Source organism: Sapajus apella, unplaced genomic scaffold (genome assembly GCF_009761245.1).
Source record: "Sapajus apella isolate SASKATOON/1434 unplaced genomic scaffold, GSC_monkey_1.0 scaffold46, whole genome shotgun sequence".
Taxonomy (NCBI): domain Eukaryota; kingdom Metazoa; phylum Chordata; class Mammalia; order Primates; family Cebidae; genus Sapajus; species Sapajus apella.
The window spans coordinates 15154510-15170430 of record NW_022436986.1 but is presented as its reverse complement, the minus strand read 5'-3'; the positions used below and the strand labels follow the sequence as shown (position 1 = coordinate 15170430).

Below are 15921 nucleotides of genomic sequence, written 5' to 3'. Positions count from 1 at the left end.
CCAAGTGTTGCCCACTACTGATTTAGATGTAATAACCAAATTATTAATAGAGTATTTTGTTATAGATTTGATCTGCAAAGTTTGGATACCTTATATAACAGCACACATTCTGTTGAGGGCTCTGTAAGGAGAAGCTACCCCCGACCAAAAAAAAATTCAGTATACAGTACTTTCTTAAGTGTTCCTAATCAATCTTGTTGGGGAAAATTATCTACCCAAGAAACGTCTTAAGAATATATTACAGCAACATATTGGTTAAGATTAAGACAGACAAACTCCAATTTGAGATGGGTAAGCAGTTAGATGGGATTAATTAGACCAGGCTTCTTAAAGAATTGACTTTTAAGTGTCTGTTTTGAAGGAAATAATAGTAGATGCTCAGTAAATAATTACTTTTAATTAAGTAGGACATAGGCTGGGTGTTTCTGCTTAGGAGTGCCGTGTATGCACTTGGCATGAGAATATTAGGTATGACAGAGCACCAGAATGTCGACCATGTGCAGCCTCTACTTGCATCTCAGTTTCTGGCTCTACAGTCCTTAACCAAGAGTAGCCTTTTCTTTCTACTCATATTGTGTTGATGTGTTTATATTGAAGCAGTGACAGTTTATAAAACTTTATCTTGTTTTTTTTTCCACTTATCATTATTGAATTGTTGAGTATCATTGTTGAATAAATACTTTTTTTAAGAAATTGGGTTGTTTACATGATCTTAGATTCTTCTGTGATTTTATTTCATATTTAGGATTTGAAAGATGAAAAGAAAAAGGCAAAAATGGCAGCAGCTAGAGCAGTTCTTGAAAAGTGTACGATGATGCTTCTCACAGCTTCAAAGGTAAGACAATTTTTGTTTTACTGTGTAATAAATTAATAATTAGAAAACATGACAATGCATTTAAATTACACGATTTACATTTTAAAAAAGATCAAAGTGATAACTTAGAACATAGGCTTGAATAGTTAAATCTCAGTTATTATTTATAAGAATGCTAACTTTCTTCCCCACCTCCAAATAATAATTAATTTATGAGTCAGCTTTGATTGAACAGCTCAGCAGAACATGGTGTATTAGGTGCTATGAATTAAGGCCTGTCACACATGGTCACTGCTTGCAGGGTTTTGCCACTCTTATTGAGGAGCTAGCACACGTGCTATAGAAAAAGCTAGGCAAGTTAAGATCTGTTAAGTATAGTGGGGTAAGAAGTCAGCCCTTAGTTTTTTCTGTAAATTACTCCTTTAGTTCCTTTTTTCACTTTTAACAAACTTGTCAATCAAGAGCTTGTATTTCCAAACAGCAATTGGCCAGCAAATTGGTGCAATTCTAGAATGAATGAGTAAAATGTCTCTTTAGCAGTTTGTTTAGAATAACCTTTTCTTCTGAGAGTATTTACTCTGTGCTAGAATCAGGGAAGCCACAAAAAACAGAGTCTTTGTGGAACCAACTCAGAAGGCTCTATTTTTTCTAGGCCCTTGAGTTTTTCATTTACATCATATTTTAAAAGTCAAGATGCATCCATGATCATATTTTATCTCTGTTCATTTTTTTCATTCTTTTTTATTTTTTGCATGTGTAAGACAAAATTTTAAAATAGTTTTAATCATGATGAAGAGAGAGAATTTTTCCCAAATAAATTTTTAAGTAAACTTATTATTGAAGTATAAAGGTATAGTTCTGCACTCTGAATTTTTTATTTAACCTTGCTATCGCTTTTTACTCATCCTGCTTCCACTTTAGTGAGGAGAAGCAGCTGAGTGAGCCAGGGACCCAGGAGATTTTGGTAAAGAACCATTTTTCTTAGCATGACATGTTCTCTGTAAGATTTTTATGTGTTATGACATAAATCAAATATTAAAATAAAAATTTTCAATTGTTTTGAAGACATGTCTGAGGCATCCCAACTGCGAATCAGCCCATAAAAACAAAGAAGGAGTATTTGTCCGCATGAAAGTGGCACTGGATAAGGTCATTGAAATTGTGACTGACTGTAAATCGAATGGAGAGACTGACGTTTCATCTATCAATATTTTTACTGGAATTAAGGAATTCAAGGTAAGAATAAAGAGACTATATTTTGATTTTTTTCTTTTCATTTTATTTTATTTTTATTTTTTTAGATGGAGTCTTGCTCTGTTGCCCAAGCTGGAGTGCAGTGGCGTAATCTCTGCTCACAGCAACCTCCCCTCCTGGGTTCAAGTGATTTTTGTGCCTCAGCATTCCCAGAGGCTGGGACTACAGGCACGTGCTACCATGCTTGGCTAAGTTTTGTATTTTTGGTAGATGGGATTTCACCATGTTGGCCAGGCCGGTCTCAAACCCCTGACTTCAGGTGGTCTGCCCACCTGGGCCTCCCAAAGTGCTGCAATTACAGGAATGAGCCACCGCACCAAGTCTTTTCTGTTTTAAAGGAGCATCATTATGTATAGTATCCATATTTTTGTTTATTGTTTTAGAACAATGCTTCACAAAAGCAGATATATCTATTGAAAGCAATGCCACTCTGTACAAACCTGTTGCTCAGTAATATTTAGCTTAGAGTTGTATTTACAAAGAACACTGGTCTTTGTTATAGCAGCTATTCTGGCCCTGTTTAGCTGTGTGGTTTAGCTGTAGACTCCTGTTTAAAAGAATGTTCCCGTCCAATTTTTTTGAGCAGTGCCATACCATCCAGAGGATGATGGCAAGCAACAAATCATTTCTGCTAGAATTCCTGCTCTTCTTTGTGTTAGAGGGTTGATACTTTGAGACTATAGTAATAGTATTAACAATAATTAAAATTTAAATATAGACAGTAATACACACTAACAGTTATTGAGTTCTTACTCTGTGCCAACCCTTTTCTGAGTGCTTTAAATATATGAACTTATATAATCCTCAAAAAAACTATTGCTGTTATCTACATTACACTGTTGAGGAGCTTAAGAAACAGAGAGGAGATTAACTTGCTGGCCAGTAAGTACCAGAGTTGGGATTTGAAACTAGGCAGTGTGACTCCGGGAAGTCTGACATCTTATCAGAAGTCAGAGACATGGTGAAGATGCTTTTTGGGTAAGAGCAGTGTCTGAATTGCAGGGGCCCTGAGAATTCATCTAGTACAATGCCCTCCTTTAACCGATGGGAAAACTAAGGCCCTGAGAAGTTATTTAAATGCTAAAATTTCCCACCTCTCTAATGGACTGGGCTGTGATGAGAATGGCATTGTTTCCATTTTATTGCACTTTGATTTCTAATTGTGTGAAGGGCTAAGTAGGAACATAGGGTGAAAGATAGTAATGGAAAGAATTTCTCTTTTTGCTCTTAATAAATATTTTATTTAATCCCTACCTGACCTTTAGGTGGATATAATTATATACTGTTTTTTTGTTTTGTTTTGTTTTGTTTTTGAGGAGGAGATAGTAAATGGTAGAACCTTTCTTTAGGCCCAGGATTCTCTAATCCCAAAGTCCATGACCTTTCACTTTATACATCTGGGTTTGTTTATATGACACCAGTCCTACCCCTGAGTCTTCCTGAGGGGAAAGAAGCTGCAGGGACCAAACCTTCCCTTAGAAATTTTATTGCTGAAAGGAATCTTAGAGATTATTTTTCTAATGCTCACTTTTTATAAATGCTGAGGGAGGAGATGTGTTGTCAAAGGATAATTAGGGAACAGGTAGGGTGAGAGACATCTTTCGCCTCTTGCTGCTGCATTTCTGGTGCAGGTGAAGGAGGAGAGTGCTCTGCCTGTGGCTGCTGCCCTCTGACTATCAGGCGTGCTGGAGGCAGAGCTGTTATAAATAGGCTCATTCTCACTGTCCGTGATTATCTCTTTGGCATCTTACTTTTTTTCCTGATGGAGAGTATAATCTGTGGAGGGAAACTGGATACTTTGCTATATTTGGTACTATGAATATATGGACAAATGTTATGAAACCATTATCAATAAACAGCCTTCAAAAAAAAAAAAAAACCCACAAAACACCACGAAGTTGCTGTCTAAAAACATGTATATGTTTTCTCCTAAAGGGAAGATAAAAAACCTTAACATAAATGGTATGCAGTCAATATGACTGATTTTTATGTTTTAATTCTGTTTAAATTCTCAAATTCTCAGATCCCCATTGTAAATTCCATACCTTTCTATTATCCATATTCTTTCCTAGCTTAAATACAAGTTTCTGTGTACCTAGGATGGAGTGATCACCTGAAAACTTGGGCCAAGAGGAGGAGGGGAAGCAAGGACTCTTCTATGGCTTCTTGACCTTCCCAAACTTTGGTATTCTCATGGATCATGTTAAAATGGGTCACACATAAGGATTAATTAAAATAACTTATGAAAGGACTTTAAAGTGTTAAACAAATGTAAGCTATCCTTATCATCACATTCATTGTGCCCATAATCATGATCATTACCGTTTGTTGCCTCTTGGTCCAAGTTGTCTGTGTGACATATTTCATGCACTGTAGAGTTTTATATTGTTGAAATGGGGTGGTGCATTTAGAAAGCTGAGGAGAAAGACTGCACATGTGAACATGTGTTCATCACATAGTCAAGAGTCACAACTCCAAACAGGGTGGCTGGAGTGAAAGCTTATTACGGGATTCAGGGGGTGAGATAGACTGTTAGAGGGGTATATAAAGACAGGCCATAGAGGATTTTGTGCTATGCCAGAGAAGTTTGGGCTTGATTCTCTATAGATGGTGAGGAGCTATTAGAGGGAGGTGGCAGTATCAGATGCTGGTAGAGCATGTTTGGGTCAGTAAGGTGCTATTGGGGACTTAAAACAAAATATAGGGAGACCAGTTACATGATGAGGAGAGTCTTTGCTGAATTAATGAAGGAGAAATGGATGCCTTCCCCAGTCCTTCTCACACCCCACATCTTCCACACCATCCTTCCCCCTGGGCTCAGCACATTTCATATTTGGGTGTAACATATCTTCCAGGACTTTGCCTAGGCATTTTCTCAGACGCAAATCTTTTACCTGGAGGCTGGTTCATTTTTCCTACTGGTTGCTACAGGATGATCCTCTTTCTGCCTTAGTATTCACCGATCTTATAGGAATGTCATTGTATTAATTACTCTAGGAATTATGCTTTGCATGGATTTTGAAGGCTTTTGTGCAATGTGTCCTCCTGGGTTAGTGGTCAATATAGATATCTTTGGTGGCTGTATTTCTCCTCAGCTTGGGAAATAAAATGCTAGTGTCTTCTTTGGCACTGTTAGAAATTACAGCCCATTTTGGTCAGGTGGGAATATTGACTCCCATGGATGGATGGATGTCCTTTTTGTTCTCAGATGAATATTGAAGCTCTTCGGGAGAATCTTTATTTTCAGTCCAAAGAGAACCTTTCTATGACACTGGAAGTCATCTTGGAGCGTACAGAGGACTTTACTGATTCTGCCTACACCAGCCATGAGCACAGGGAACGCATCTTGGAACTGTCAACTCAGGCGAGAATGGAACTGCAGCAGTTAGTTTCTGTGTGGATTCAAGCTGTAAGAACTTTTTTAAAAATCAAAGTAAATCTTATATAATGGCTTTCCCATAAAGTTTTGCAAGATATGGAAGCTAACATAATCATCAGGAGTATGAATTTGGTCCAGAATGGGACAGGATGTCTCATCCCTTTTCTCCCTCCTAGTTGGCCAAAATATCCTTCTCCTCTAGCACTCACAGTACTTGACATTATTTCTAGGCCTGCTGATTCTCATTCTAGCCAGTCTGGATCTATGCCTCTGCCACTATCACTAGTTCACTCTGTTGTCCCCACTCTTCCACCAAACTCATGTCTAGAAAATTCCTCCCCAAAATGCTTCTTCAGAGAGAAGAACAGAGGAGTAGACCCCCACCTAGAGGTTCTTGGGACCTGAGTCTGACTGCTGGAGCCATTCACATGTACATAATTCTTACCTCGGAAGACAGCTGATTTACAGACACAATGCTTTAGAAAACTTATTGGGGTATAGATATAATGAAAACAAGGGTAAATCCAGCTGGCAGGTAAAAGATTTTTCATCCTTGCACAAATTCCTGGTCTAAAATTGGTGGACGGCTGCTCTATGAGCTTTAAATGGGCTGCTGGTGTGCTTCAAACAGAGGAGGTTATTTGGGCAAGAATGGCCAAGACTGATAGAAGAGGGACAGCATAGGAAGTGTGTACACAATCTCTTACAGCAGGTGGATTGCAAAATGGAGAGACAGAGCACTGGGACATGTCTCTAGCATTATTTATTTTTTAGGCCCAGGCTATGTCAAAAAAGTATTTAACATGGTGTACAATATGCAGCAGCGATAGTACAAATCTAGAAGTCATGTCTTTAGCAGTAAAGACGATGGAGGAGGGTGGATATGGCTGAGACTGAAAAAAGAAGCAGCAGTTGATTTCCTTGTAAATAGATTAATTTATGAATGAAAATAGATGTGAATCACAGATTTGTCAGATATTTTCTTGGCATCACAATAGTGCACATGTTCATATTAACAGGGAATCTTGCCCTAGAGTGGTGTGAGAGACTTGAGCAACATTTTGTGTTTAGTTTGGATTATCTGTGTGATACACAATCTGAAGTGTAGATTGCTTCAGTGTTAAATTTTATGTCCAACACTCACTATAAAGAGTTGTTTGTGATAAAGTACTCTATGCTGGGAATATGATTCTATCAATACTCAAATTTGCAATTAGCGAATGTCAGAAATTTAGCAAATTTACCCTGTGCATATTCACAAGCACTCAAATCTCTGATCCTACATACTAGATGAATTTTTCATTCATTCATTTTTTTCAGCAGTTGTTACTGGTGCCTTTTATATGCCAAGCACCAGAAATCTAAAGATGAATAAGATAAAATCTTTGTCTGCAAGAATTTTACAATGTAGAAACCTGTGGGAAGGGGTGAGACAAGTACAAACAACTTTGTAAATATCTTAAGAGAAGGTGTAGACTATGCATTGAGAGGGTTTGAAGGACAAATTTATATTTAGGGAGAGGACTCAAGGAGGCTTCATGAAGTATTGATATTTAATTTTTATTTACTCATGCAAAGAATTGAATATCTATTACCTACCATTTCCTATGCCAGGTACTGTGGATTTAGTGGTGGGCAACATAGATGTGAACTCAGCTTTCATGGCCTAGTGGGGAAGACAGATGTTAAAGAAACAAAAAATAAAAAATTCCCAGATGGTTTGGACTGAAATAAATAAATAAATATGTAATTGCAAGCTGGGATGATTACTGAGAGAAAAGATTAGAGTAAGAAGAGGATCTGATTTAGATTGAGTGATCTGAAAAAGCCTTTCTAAGAAAAAGACATTTATGTAAGATCTTAAAGACAAGTAGGATTTTAATTTTTGTCTAGGTTAGGAGTGAAAGCATGGACATTCTAGGCCGAAAATAAAAGATTAATTTTAGGCTTGATGAATGTATTAAGGAAAATTAAATAGAAAATTAGATTTTAAACGTTCACCTTTCAATACAATCCATAGGTTCACAGGAAAAAAAAACAACAACAGTTCACCTATTTATAATTAACATTGAAGAATATAACTAAACTGAAACTTTATTTTCCACTGTAGCTTTAAACAGGAAAATTTTAAAAATCTGCTTTTATAGTTCACAGAATAATATTAAAATTTATTACAATTTATAGTTCAAGTAAAATTGGAATTGACAGATTAAAGAGATGCGGTAACATTACATATATACTTTTTAAAATTTTTTAGCAAAGCAAGAAAACAAAAAGCATCGCTGAAGAACTGGAACTCAGTATACTGAAAATCAGTCATAGTCTTAATGAACTTAAGAAAGAGGTAAGTAGAGCTTGAAATTTAGCCTCTTCTAATTCTTTGCTAATTTTCATGTTGTATGGATGTATGAAATGCATTAGTATTAGTATGTCTCTGTGCCTAGAAAATGATTTTAAAAGTTTAAAAGTTTTCTTTAAGGCCAGGCATGGTGGCTCATGCCTGTGATTCCAGCACTGTGGGGAGGCCAAGGCAGGAGGATCACTTGAGCCTAGGAGTTCAAGATTAGCCTGGGCAACATGGCGAAACCCCATCTCTACAAAAAATACAAAAGATTAGCCAGGTGTGGTGGTTCGTGCCTGTAGTCCCAGCTGCTTGGGAGGCTGAGGTGGGACAATCACCTGAGACCCAGGGCTCCAGGCTGCAGTGAGCCATGATCGAGCTATTGCACTTTAGCCTGGGTGCCAGAGCGAGACCCTATCTCAAAAAATGTTTTCCTTTGACATAGTTATTTTGAAACCATGATTTTATTAATGCCATCATTCTCAAAGCTTGTGCATGAATTTTCATAGCTTTTTTCATAATAACAAAAAACTGGGAACAACCTAGAATTCTGTCAACGGAGGAATTGATAAATGAATTTTGGAATAATTCTACCAAATACTATTCAGCAGTAAAAGGGAACAGTATTGATAGATGCAACAATATAGATGAATCGCTAAGATATTATACTGAGCAAAAGAAGCCAGGCACAAAAGATTATATGTACAAAATTCCATTTAGAAAAAAACAATTCTAGAAATGGCAAAACTAATTTATAATGACAGAAATCAGATCAGTGTCTATCTTGGGTCAGAAGTTGGGATATATTTACTGCAAAAGGGTATGAGAGGACTTTTTGGCACAATGGAAATGTTCAAAATTAATTGTGGTTACATAGCTGTATATGTTCATCAAAACTCACTGAACTGTACCTTAAAATTGGTACGTTTTGTTATATATCAATTCTATCTCACTAAAGTAAATTTAAAAAAAAATTCCTTTGGTTGGGAGGGTTTCCCTGTTCTCTGAATAAAAAATTGGTCATCTCATGACTTACTTGGCTACTCTCAGGTCATTGAAAGTCCTATGGTCTCCTTAAGTCAGGTGTTCACAAACTGCAACTGGACTGTTTTTGTCAGTAGAGTATATGGGGACACAATGCTGCCCATTTGTGGACCTGCTGTCTACTGTTTTCTCACTACAACAGCAGAGTTGGGTAGTCGCAATAGGACCTAAAATATTTATCCTCTGGCCCATTACAGAAAAAATTAGCCAGTTCCTGCTTTAAGTCACAAAACATGATCTCAGTTGAAAAATTAGAATGTTCCCTCTAATACATTAATCAGTATTTAAATCTTCATTCAGTTGTAGAACTTCTCCCCTGTTCCCTGTTTCCCCAGCTCCAACTAGATAGAGCTTTTGGGGAGATGTGGTTTATTCTCCCTTTTTCACTTTCCTCACCCTCCATTACATAGCTGTTGTTGATTTTTGTCAGGTTTTGGCACAGAGAGAGAAGGGAGAAAGTTGAGAAGCAGAATGTTTTTAGTGACCAGTGCCCTTATTAAATGGCTTTGGGCTTGGTAGACATTTACAGTGGATTCTCACTCTCATGGATACGTTAGTATGTTCTTCAGAGGCTTTCTTGTTGCCCGCTTGCCCCTGAACCCCTCTATCCTGTTGCTCCCTCCACTTTGTGGCATACCTGGAGGAGAAAGTCACAGTGGGCGCCCAGCAGCTCTCCAGACAGACCCTCCTCACACAGACCTCTCCTCTCCCTTAGCTCTGCTTTCTTGATTCTTTATTGATTGACTGATTGATTGATTGATTGATTGACATAGAATCTCACTCTGTTGCCCAGACTGGAGTGCAGTGGTGCAATCTTGGCCCACTGCCACCTTCACCTCCTGGGTTCAAGTGATTCTCCTGCCTCAACCTCCTGAGTAGCTGGGATTACAGGCACATGACACATGCCTGGCTAATTTTTATATTTTTAGTAGAGATGGAGTTTCATCATGTTGGCCAGGCTTATCTCAAATTCCTGACCTCAAGCAATTTGCCTCCCTTGGCCTCCCAAATTGAGCCACTGCACCTGGCCTTAATTCTTCTATGTTCTTGAAGATGGTCAAGACTAAAGACAATGAAATTAGAAGTTTTATACAGTTTTTCTTATTTTTGAGACAGGGTCTCCCTTTCTTGCCCAGACAATGGTACGAACATGACTCACTGCAGCCCTGACCTTCTGGGCTCAAGTGATCCTCCTGCCTCATCCTCCCATGCAGCAGGGACCACAGGTGCACGCCACCATGCCTGGCTAATGTTTTAATTTTTGGTAGAGACAGGGTCTCACTATGTTGCTCAGGCTGGTCTTGAACTCCTGGGTTCAAGCAGTGTTTCCACCTTGGCCTTCCAAAGTGCTGGGATTACAGGCATCAGCCACCATGCCTGGTTGAAATTGGTTTTTGGATGTTTCTTATATAAATTATATACATGGTGTTCTGTTTCCCATCTTACTTGGTGCTGATATGTTTGTTGAAATCTCCATTTAAACATCTTATTAAACATAGACATGGTTTTCTATGTTTTACAAAAAGTCTGCCACCCTTGACACAAGGAAAAAACAAAACAAAAAGAAAAAAGCCTACGCATTTCATTCCAGCCTATTCAGTTTTAACTAAAGTATTGTTAAAATCCTGACTATCAATAGAACATGCTGTACTGGTGATAGGCTGGCTTTCCACAGGCTTCGTTTTCGTTACCTCTTAAATGGATATAACCACATCAACCTCATAAAATTCTTGTAAGGATTAAGGGAGGTAATGTGTATAAGGCTGCTGTCAGGTTGTTGCATAGAGCAGTAACTTTGCATTTGTCCCGCCTCCCTCTCTTACACGTAAGCATTACATGACCTTGGCAAGACACAGTCCCTCTGGAGCCATTTCATAGTCTGTAAAATAAATGACTGGCATTAGATATTCTCTAAGGTCCTGCTAGTGAAACAAAATCTTTTTAAGTTCTTATGTGGCATTTAGTTTCCTAAGGAAAGGAATTTTAATTTCTTTGTTTCTTACTGTAATTATTCTCACTTAGTTGCATGAATGCAGAGACTGTCATATTGTTAATTTTGGAGACAATCCTCTAATTTGAATAGAGATTGGATTACTTCCAGGAAAAAAGAAATTAATTCATTCAAAAAGATCTAATTCAAAGTCAGATTTTTCTGAGAACAATGTTATTAAAAATGATCTATTTCTGGACAACCCCAAAATAACCTGTGACATCATTAAAAAAAAAAGGCAAGAGAAGAAGAAAAGATTTTGGAGTTAATAGTGTCCAAACATATCCAGTAAGAGTGAGCCATGCATTCCACCCAACGTCGGTAAAACCATGGGGTTTTTGTTACGCTTTAATCTGTTATTTCTCCTTGGACCCAATTTGTTCACAGAGTTAGAGAGTAAAGATCTGGATGGCAACTATAGACAGATTCTAAACCTCCCTGAGGGCAGGGATTGTCTCCTACTTGTCATGTATGCCCAGCCTCTAGTATAGTGCTACAGTGCTTGCCATGATATAAGTATTTAATAAATTTTATAGAATACCTAATTGACTGAATCTCACATTGGTACTTTTTAAAAAATATGCCAAAAAGCTTATTAATGATCATGACTTGCCAGTTTTCTTCTTAGTACTCTAAATATTGGACTCTCTGTTTTTTTTTTTTGAGATGGAGCCTCACTTCTGTTGCCTAGGCTAGAGTGTAGTGGCACGATCTTGGCTCACTGCAATCTTCACCTTCCTGGGTTTAAGCAATTCTCCTGCTTCAGCCTCCTGAGTAGTTGAGATTATAGGCGCCTGCCACCATACCTGGCTAGTTTTTTTTTTGTTTGTTTGTTTGTTTTGTATTTTTAGTAGAGATGGTGTTTCACCATGTTGGCCAGGCTGGTCTCAAACTCCTGACCTCGTGATCCGCCCACCTCGGCCTCCCAAAGTGTTGGGATTATAGACATGAGCCACTGCACCCCCGGCCTAAATATTGCACTCTCAATACTGTTTCATTCCTCACCAATTTTAAGATTAGCAGAAGCATTTTTCACATAAGGGAGAAGTTACATGGGAAAGAGCTGGTTGATAATAGAATAAAAAAGAGACCAGGCTACTTAGCTGAATAACCAGCTCATCTTCTAGAAACGGCATTACCACTAGCACCAGGGATGAATTAGATATCACTCTTGCCCTTGAAAGAAACTGTAAGCTCACCAGTGCTGCACAACTCCTACTGTTATATAGGGAACTTTACACCCTCCCCTCAGTGGAACCCACGGAACTGCTTTGTGGCTTCTCTTTATTAATGTGCTGATGTGGTCCTTGGTCACAAAATGTTATAGTTTGTTTTTCTTCCTTCATCACCCTTCTCCTGTACCCCGTGCCCGTCCCCCCCACATCTGCAGCTTCATAGTACAGCGACACAGCTGGCAGCAGATCTATTAAAATACCATGCTGATCATGTGGTTCTAAAAGCATTAAAACTTACTGGAGTAGAAGGAAATTTAGAAGCTTTGGCTGTATATGCCTGTAAACTCTCTGAACAGAAAGAGCAGCTTGTTGAGGTGAGTAATAAATTTGATTGCTAAAGAAATTGTAGTTTAATAATAGCTTTATTAAACTGTGTGGGAATGTTAACACAAATATAGTTTTGGGTTATTTTATCTGAGCATTTTCTCTCTCCTTTGGAATCTTAAAAGCATAGCATGTATCTGTTCTGTTTCTGCAACTGTCTGGCCTCTAAAACAAAACAAAAAATGCTAAGACCCACAAATGAGCTTCTTAATCTTCTTTTCCTTATCCTCTCAGAGAAGTTAGACCTTGGAGTAGAGCCATGGAGGTATGTCATCATATGACCTTGTTTCTTTTTGAATTTGTCAGGGTCTCAGCAGGGAGGAGATGGCACGCTCAAATTAGGGTAATTTGAAGACAGTTTAATAAAGGAGCTATTTACAATAGCATAGACAGGGTGTGGGGGAAACCATACGTGGGAGAGCAGTAATTGGGGCGAGTGGTAGCAAGGCTGGTACCACCCCCAGGCCCACATTAACAGGGAATGTGGAATGTGGCAGCCTTTAAGAGAACTGCCTTGATAGGTTTGTGATTTTAGGACTAGGCCTAGAGACAGCCCCAGGTGGCCCTCCCAGGAAGAGCGTGGGAATCAAGGCCTATTCTCTCCTCAGTCCTGCTCATCTGTGGATGGGGCTTCCCATTGGCCAAACATAGGTCAGTATCCCACAGCAAAAGGCAGATGTGAGAAGGGAGGAGAGTGCTTAAGGAGAGACAACGAGAAGACATTTGGCACACGATTTCAAATCTCAGTTGTGAGTTACTGCTGCTTCATGTGCCACTTGTGTTATAATTCCAGTTAGGCTTATTAATTGATATTCTGAGCCTTCTGCCTGTTGAAAATGTCAGACATCTACTAGAAAGAAAACCAAACTGTATTAGTCTGTTCTCACGCTGCTGATAAAGACATACTCAAGACTGGGTAATTTATAAAGAAAAAGAGGTTTAATGAACTCACAGTGCCACATGGCAGAGGAGGCTCATAACCATGGCACAAGGCAAAGGAGGACAAAGGTACATCTTACATGGCAACAGTCATGAGAGCTTGTGCTGGGGAACTCCCATTTATAAAACCATCAGATTCCATGAGACTTATTCACTATCACGAGAACAGTATGGAGGAACCTACCCCCATGATTCAGTTGCTTCCACCTGATCCTGCCCTTGACACATGGGGATTATTACCAATTCAAGGTGAGATTTGCGTGGGGACACAGACAAACCATATCACCAACCAAACAAAAAACTGAACCCATGTATAGCTTATTTGTATGAGATATGTGCTAGCCAACATGTATATAAATGCACAGTTATGAACCATCTAGCTATATTTACATGATCTTATATATCCTGCTCACCAAAAAGACTAATGGTTAGAAGGAGCCTTTAGACTAATTGAACTGGCCTCTTCTCCTTTACTTGTTCACGTAGGAGCCTTAAAGCTTCTGGGGGAACATTCTTAAAATGACTGTAGATATTGTTTATTCATTTAATAAGTTTGATGCTGCTATTTTTATAAACCAAATATTATAATTGTAGGGAAATTGGTTATTTTAGGAATCCTGCAGCAAATCTTTTTAACATTGAAAAAAATGTTTTCTGATTTTCTGTTTTAAGTGTCAAGATTTTCAATAATTTCCTCTGATATAGGCTGTCTCATTTTTTTTTTTTTTTTTTTTTTTTTTTTTTTTTTTTTTTTTTTTTTTTGAGACGGAGTTTCGCTCTTGCTACCCAGGCTGGAGTGCAATGGCGCGATCTCGGCTCACTGCAACCTCCGTCTCCTGGGTTCAGGCAATTCTCCTGCCTCAGCCTCCTGAGTCGCTGGGATTACAGGCACACGCCACCATGCCCAGCTAATTTTTTGTATTTTTAGTAGAGATGGGGTTTCACCATGTTGACCAGGATGGTCTTGATCTCTTGACCTCGGCTCTCTCCTTATTATACCAGTGTGCCTAATCCAATGTTAGCTCCCTTGGAAGGCAGTGTTGATAGAACATGTAGCTTGGAGTAACTCTGACATAGTTAAGGTGTGAGACCTTGGGCAGGTTACTTCTCTGAGCCAGCTTTCTTTATATATAAAATATGTGGGCACTACTATGTCCTTCCAAAGTTTCCTTCTGTTTCTAACATTCTGTAACCTTGCCATGATTGGATAGGAAGTAGAAACAATGTTATACCTTTATTTGTATCTGCTTTGTTCCCAGAGAATCTGTTGGTGACCAATATAATATTATAACAGTCTTCTCAGTAATGTTTAAATTTATTCTAATAGGTTTGAAGAAATTTTATTTGTAAATTTTTCTTTTTAATTATAAAATGATACTATGTATTGAGGAGGATGGGGATGTGAAAGTTGAACCGTGGACATGTTTTCTCGTAGACCTGTCGATTGTTACGACACGTATCTGGGACAGAACCTCTGGAAATAACCTGTATACACGCAGAGGAGACATTTCAGGTGACCGGCCAACAGGTATGATAACAGCAGATTGTTCCTTCTGTATTGTGTCTTATTATAACAAGTAGTGTGGATGGAAGGTATAAATGGTTCTTCATAACTAGAGGCCAAATCTATGTAGAGAAAGAAAGATAATGGAATTTCTGTTGGTAGTGTGCTGGAACATGGCTAACCTTCCATTGGAGCTGGTCATCTGCCAGATTGGAGACTGGCTCATTTAATGAATACTCTAGTTTATAACTATTTTAAAGGAAGCTGTTTACAATGCACTTGTTATAACATGATCGGAGATTAAGTTATCATGACATAACAAGCCATTCGTTATGTAATATTCACATTTCAACCTAATATTCAAATACTCACTTTTCATGCTAATAATTAGGACATGGGATGAAACACAAACAAAACAATGTTATGACATTACTTATAAGATTCAGTTGGGACCAGGCATGTGGCTAACACCTGTAACCCAGCACTTCGCGAAGCTGAGGTAGAGGATCACTTGAGTGCAGGAGTTTGAGACTAGCCTGGGCAACATAGCAAGACTCTGTCTCTACAAAAAATAGAAACAAACACACAAAAATTAGCCAGATGTAGTGGTGCATACCTGTAGTCCTAGCTACTAAGAAGGCTGAGGCAGGGGGATAGCTTGAATCCAGTTTGAGGCTGTAGTGAGCTATGATTGTGTCACTCTCTGTCATCAGCCTGGGTGACAGAGCAAGACTCCATATCTGGGGGAAAAAAAGATCCAACCAGAAGCAAAATAACCATCTTAAATTAGGCAAACATTATAGTGTTAAATAATAATTATGATAACCAAGATTAGCAACCACTGAAAAAATGTTCCATTCAATGTTAAATTAAAAAAGTATGATACAGATTTATATGTATACTATAATTTCATATGCATAGAGAATGTATATACATATCAAAATACCTATACGACAATATCCTTGTTTGGCCAGGATTTTTTTCTGGATTTTCTATAGTAGAGGTATTTATTAGCCTTTATAATTTTCAAGAGCCTTTTTAAAACTGGTTATCTCATTTAATATTGTTTCTGTCAAATTAATCTAAGGAAAGTAGTT

The 15921-nt window shown here is 38.2% G+C and overlaps 1 protein-coding gene across 3 annotated transcripts in view; it reads left to right on the top strand.

The window, feature by feature from the left end:
* The window catches only part of CTNNAL1 (catenin alpha like 1), a 56583-nt gene that overhangs the window by 27000 nt on the left and 13662 nt on the right, over positions 1–15921 (top strand). For all 3 annotated transcript variants that reach the window (XR_004257499.1, XM_032240299.1, XM_032240300.1), the window contains exons 5-10: positions 746–835; positions 1880–2050; positions 5277–5477; positions 7705–7791; positions 12213–12371; positions 14756–14848. Coding sequence is in view for 2 of the 3 variants with exons in the window: in XM_032240299.1 (XP_032096190.1) it covers positions 746–835; positions 1880–2050; positions 5277–5477; positions 7705–7791; positions 12213–12371; positions 14756–14848 (801 nt within the window). In the remaining variant the exon portion in view is untranslated. The remainder of the gene's footprint in view (positions 1–745; positions 836–1879; positions 2051–5276; positions 5478–7704; positions 7792–12212; positions 12372–14755; positions 14849–15921) is intronic.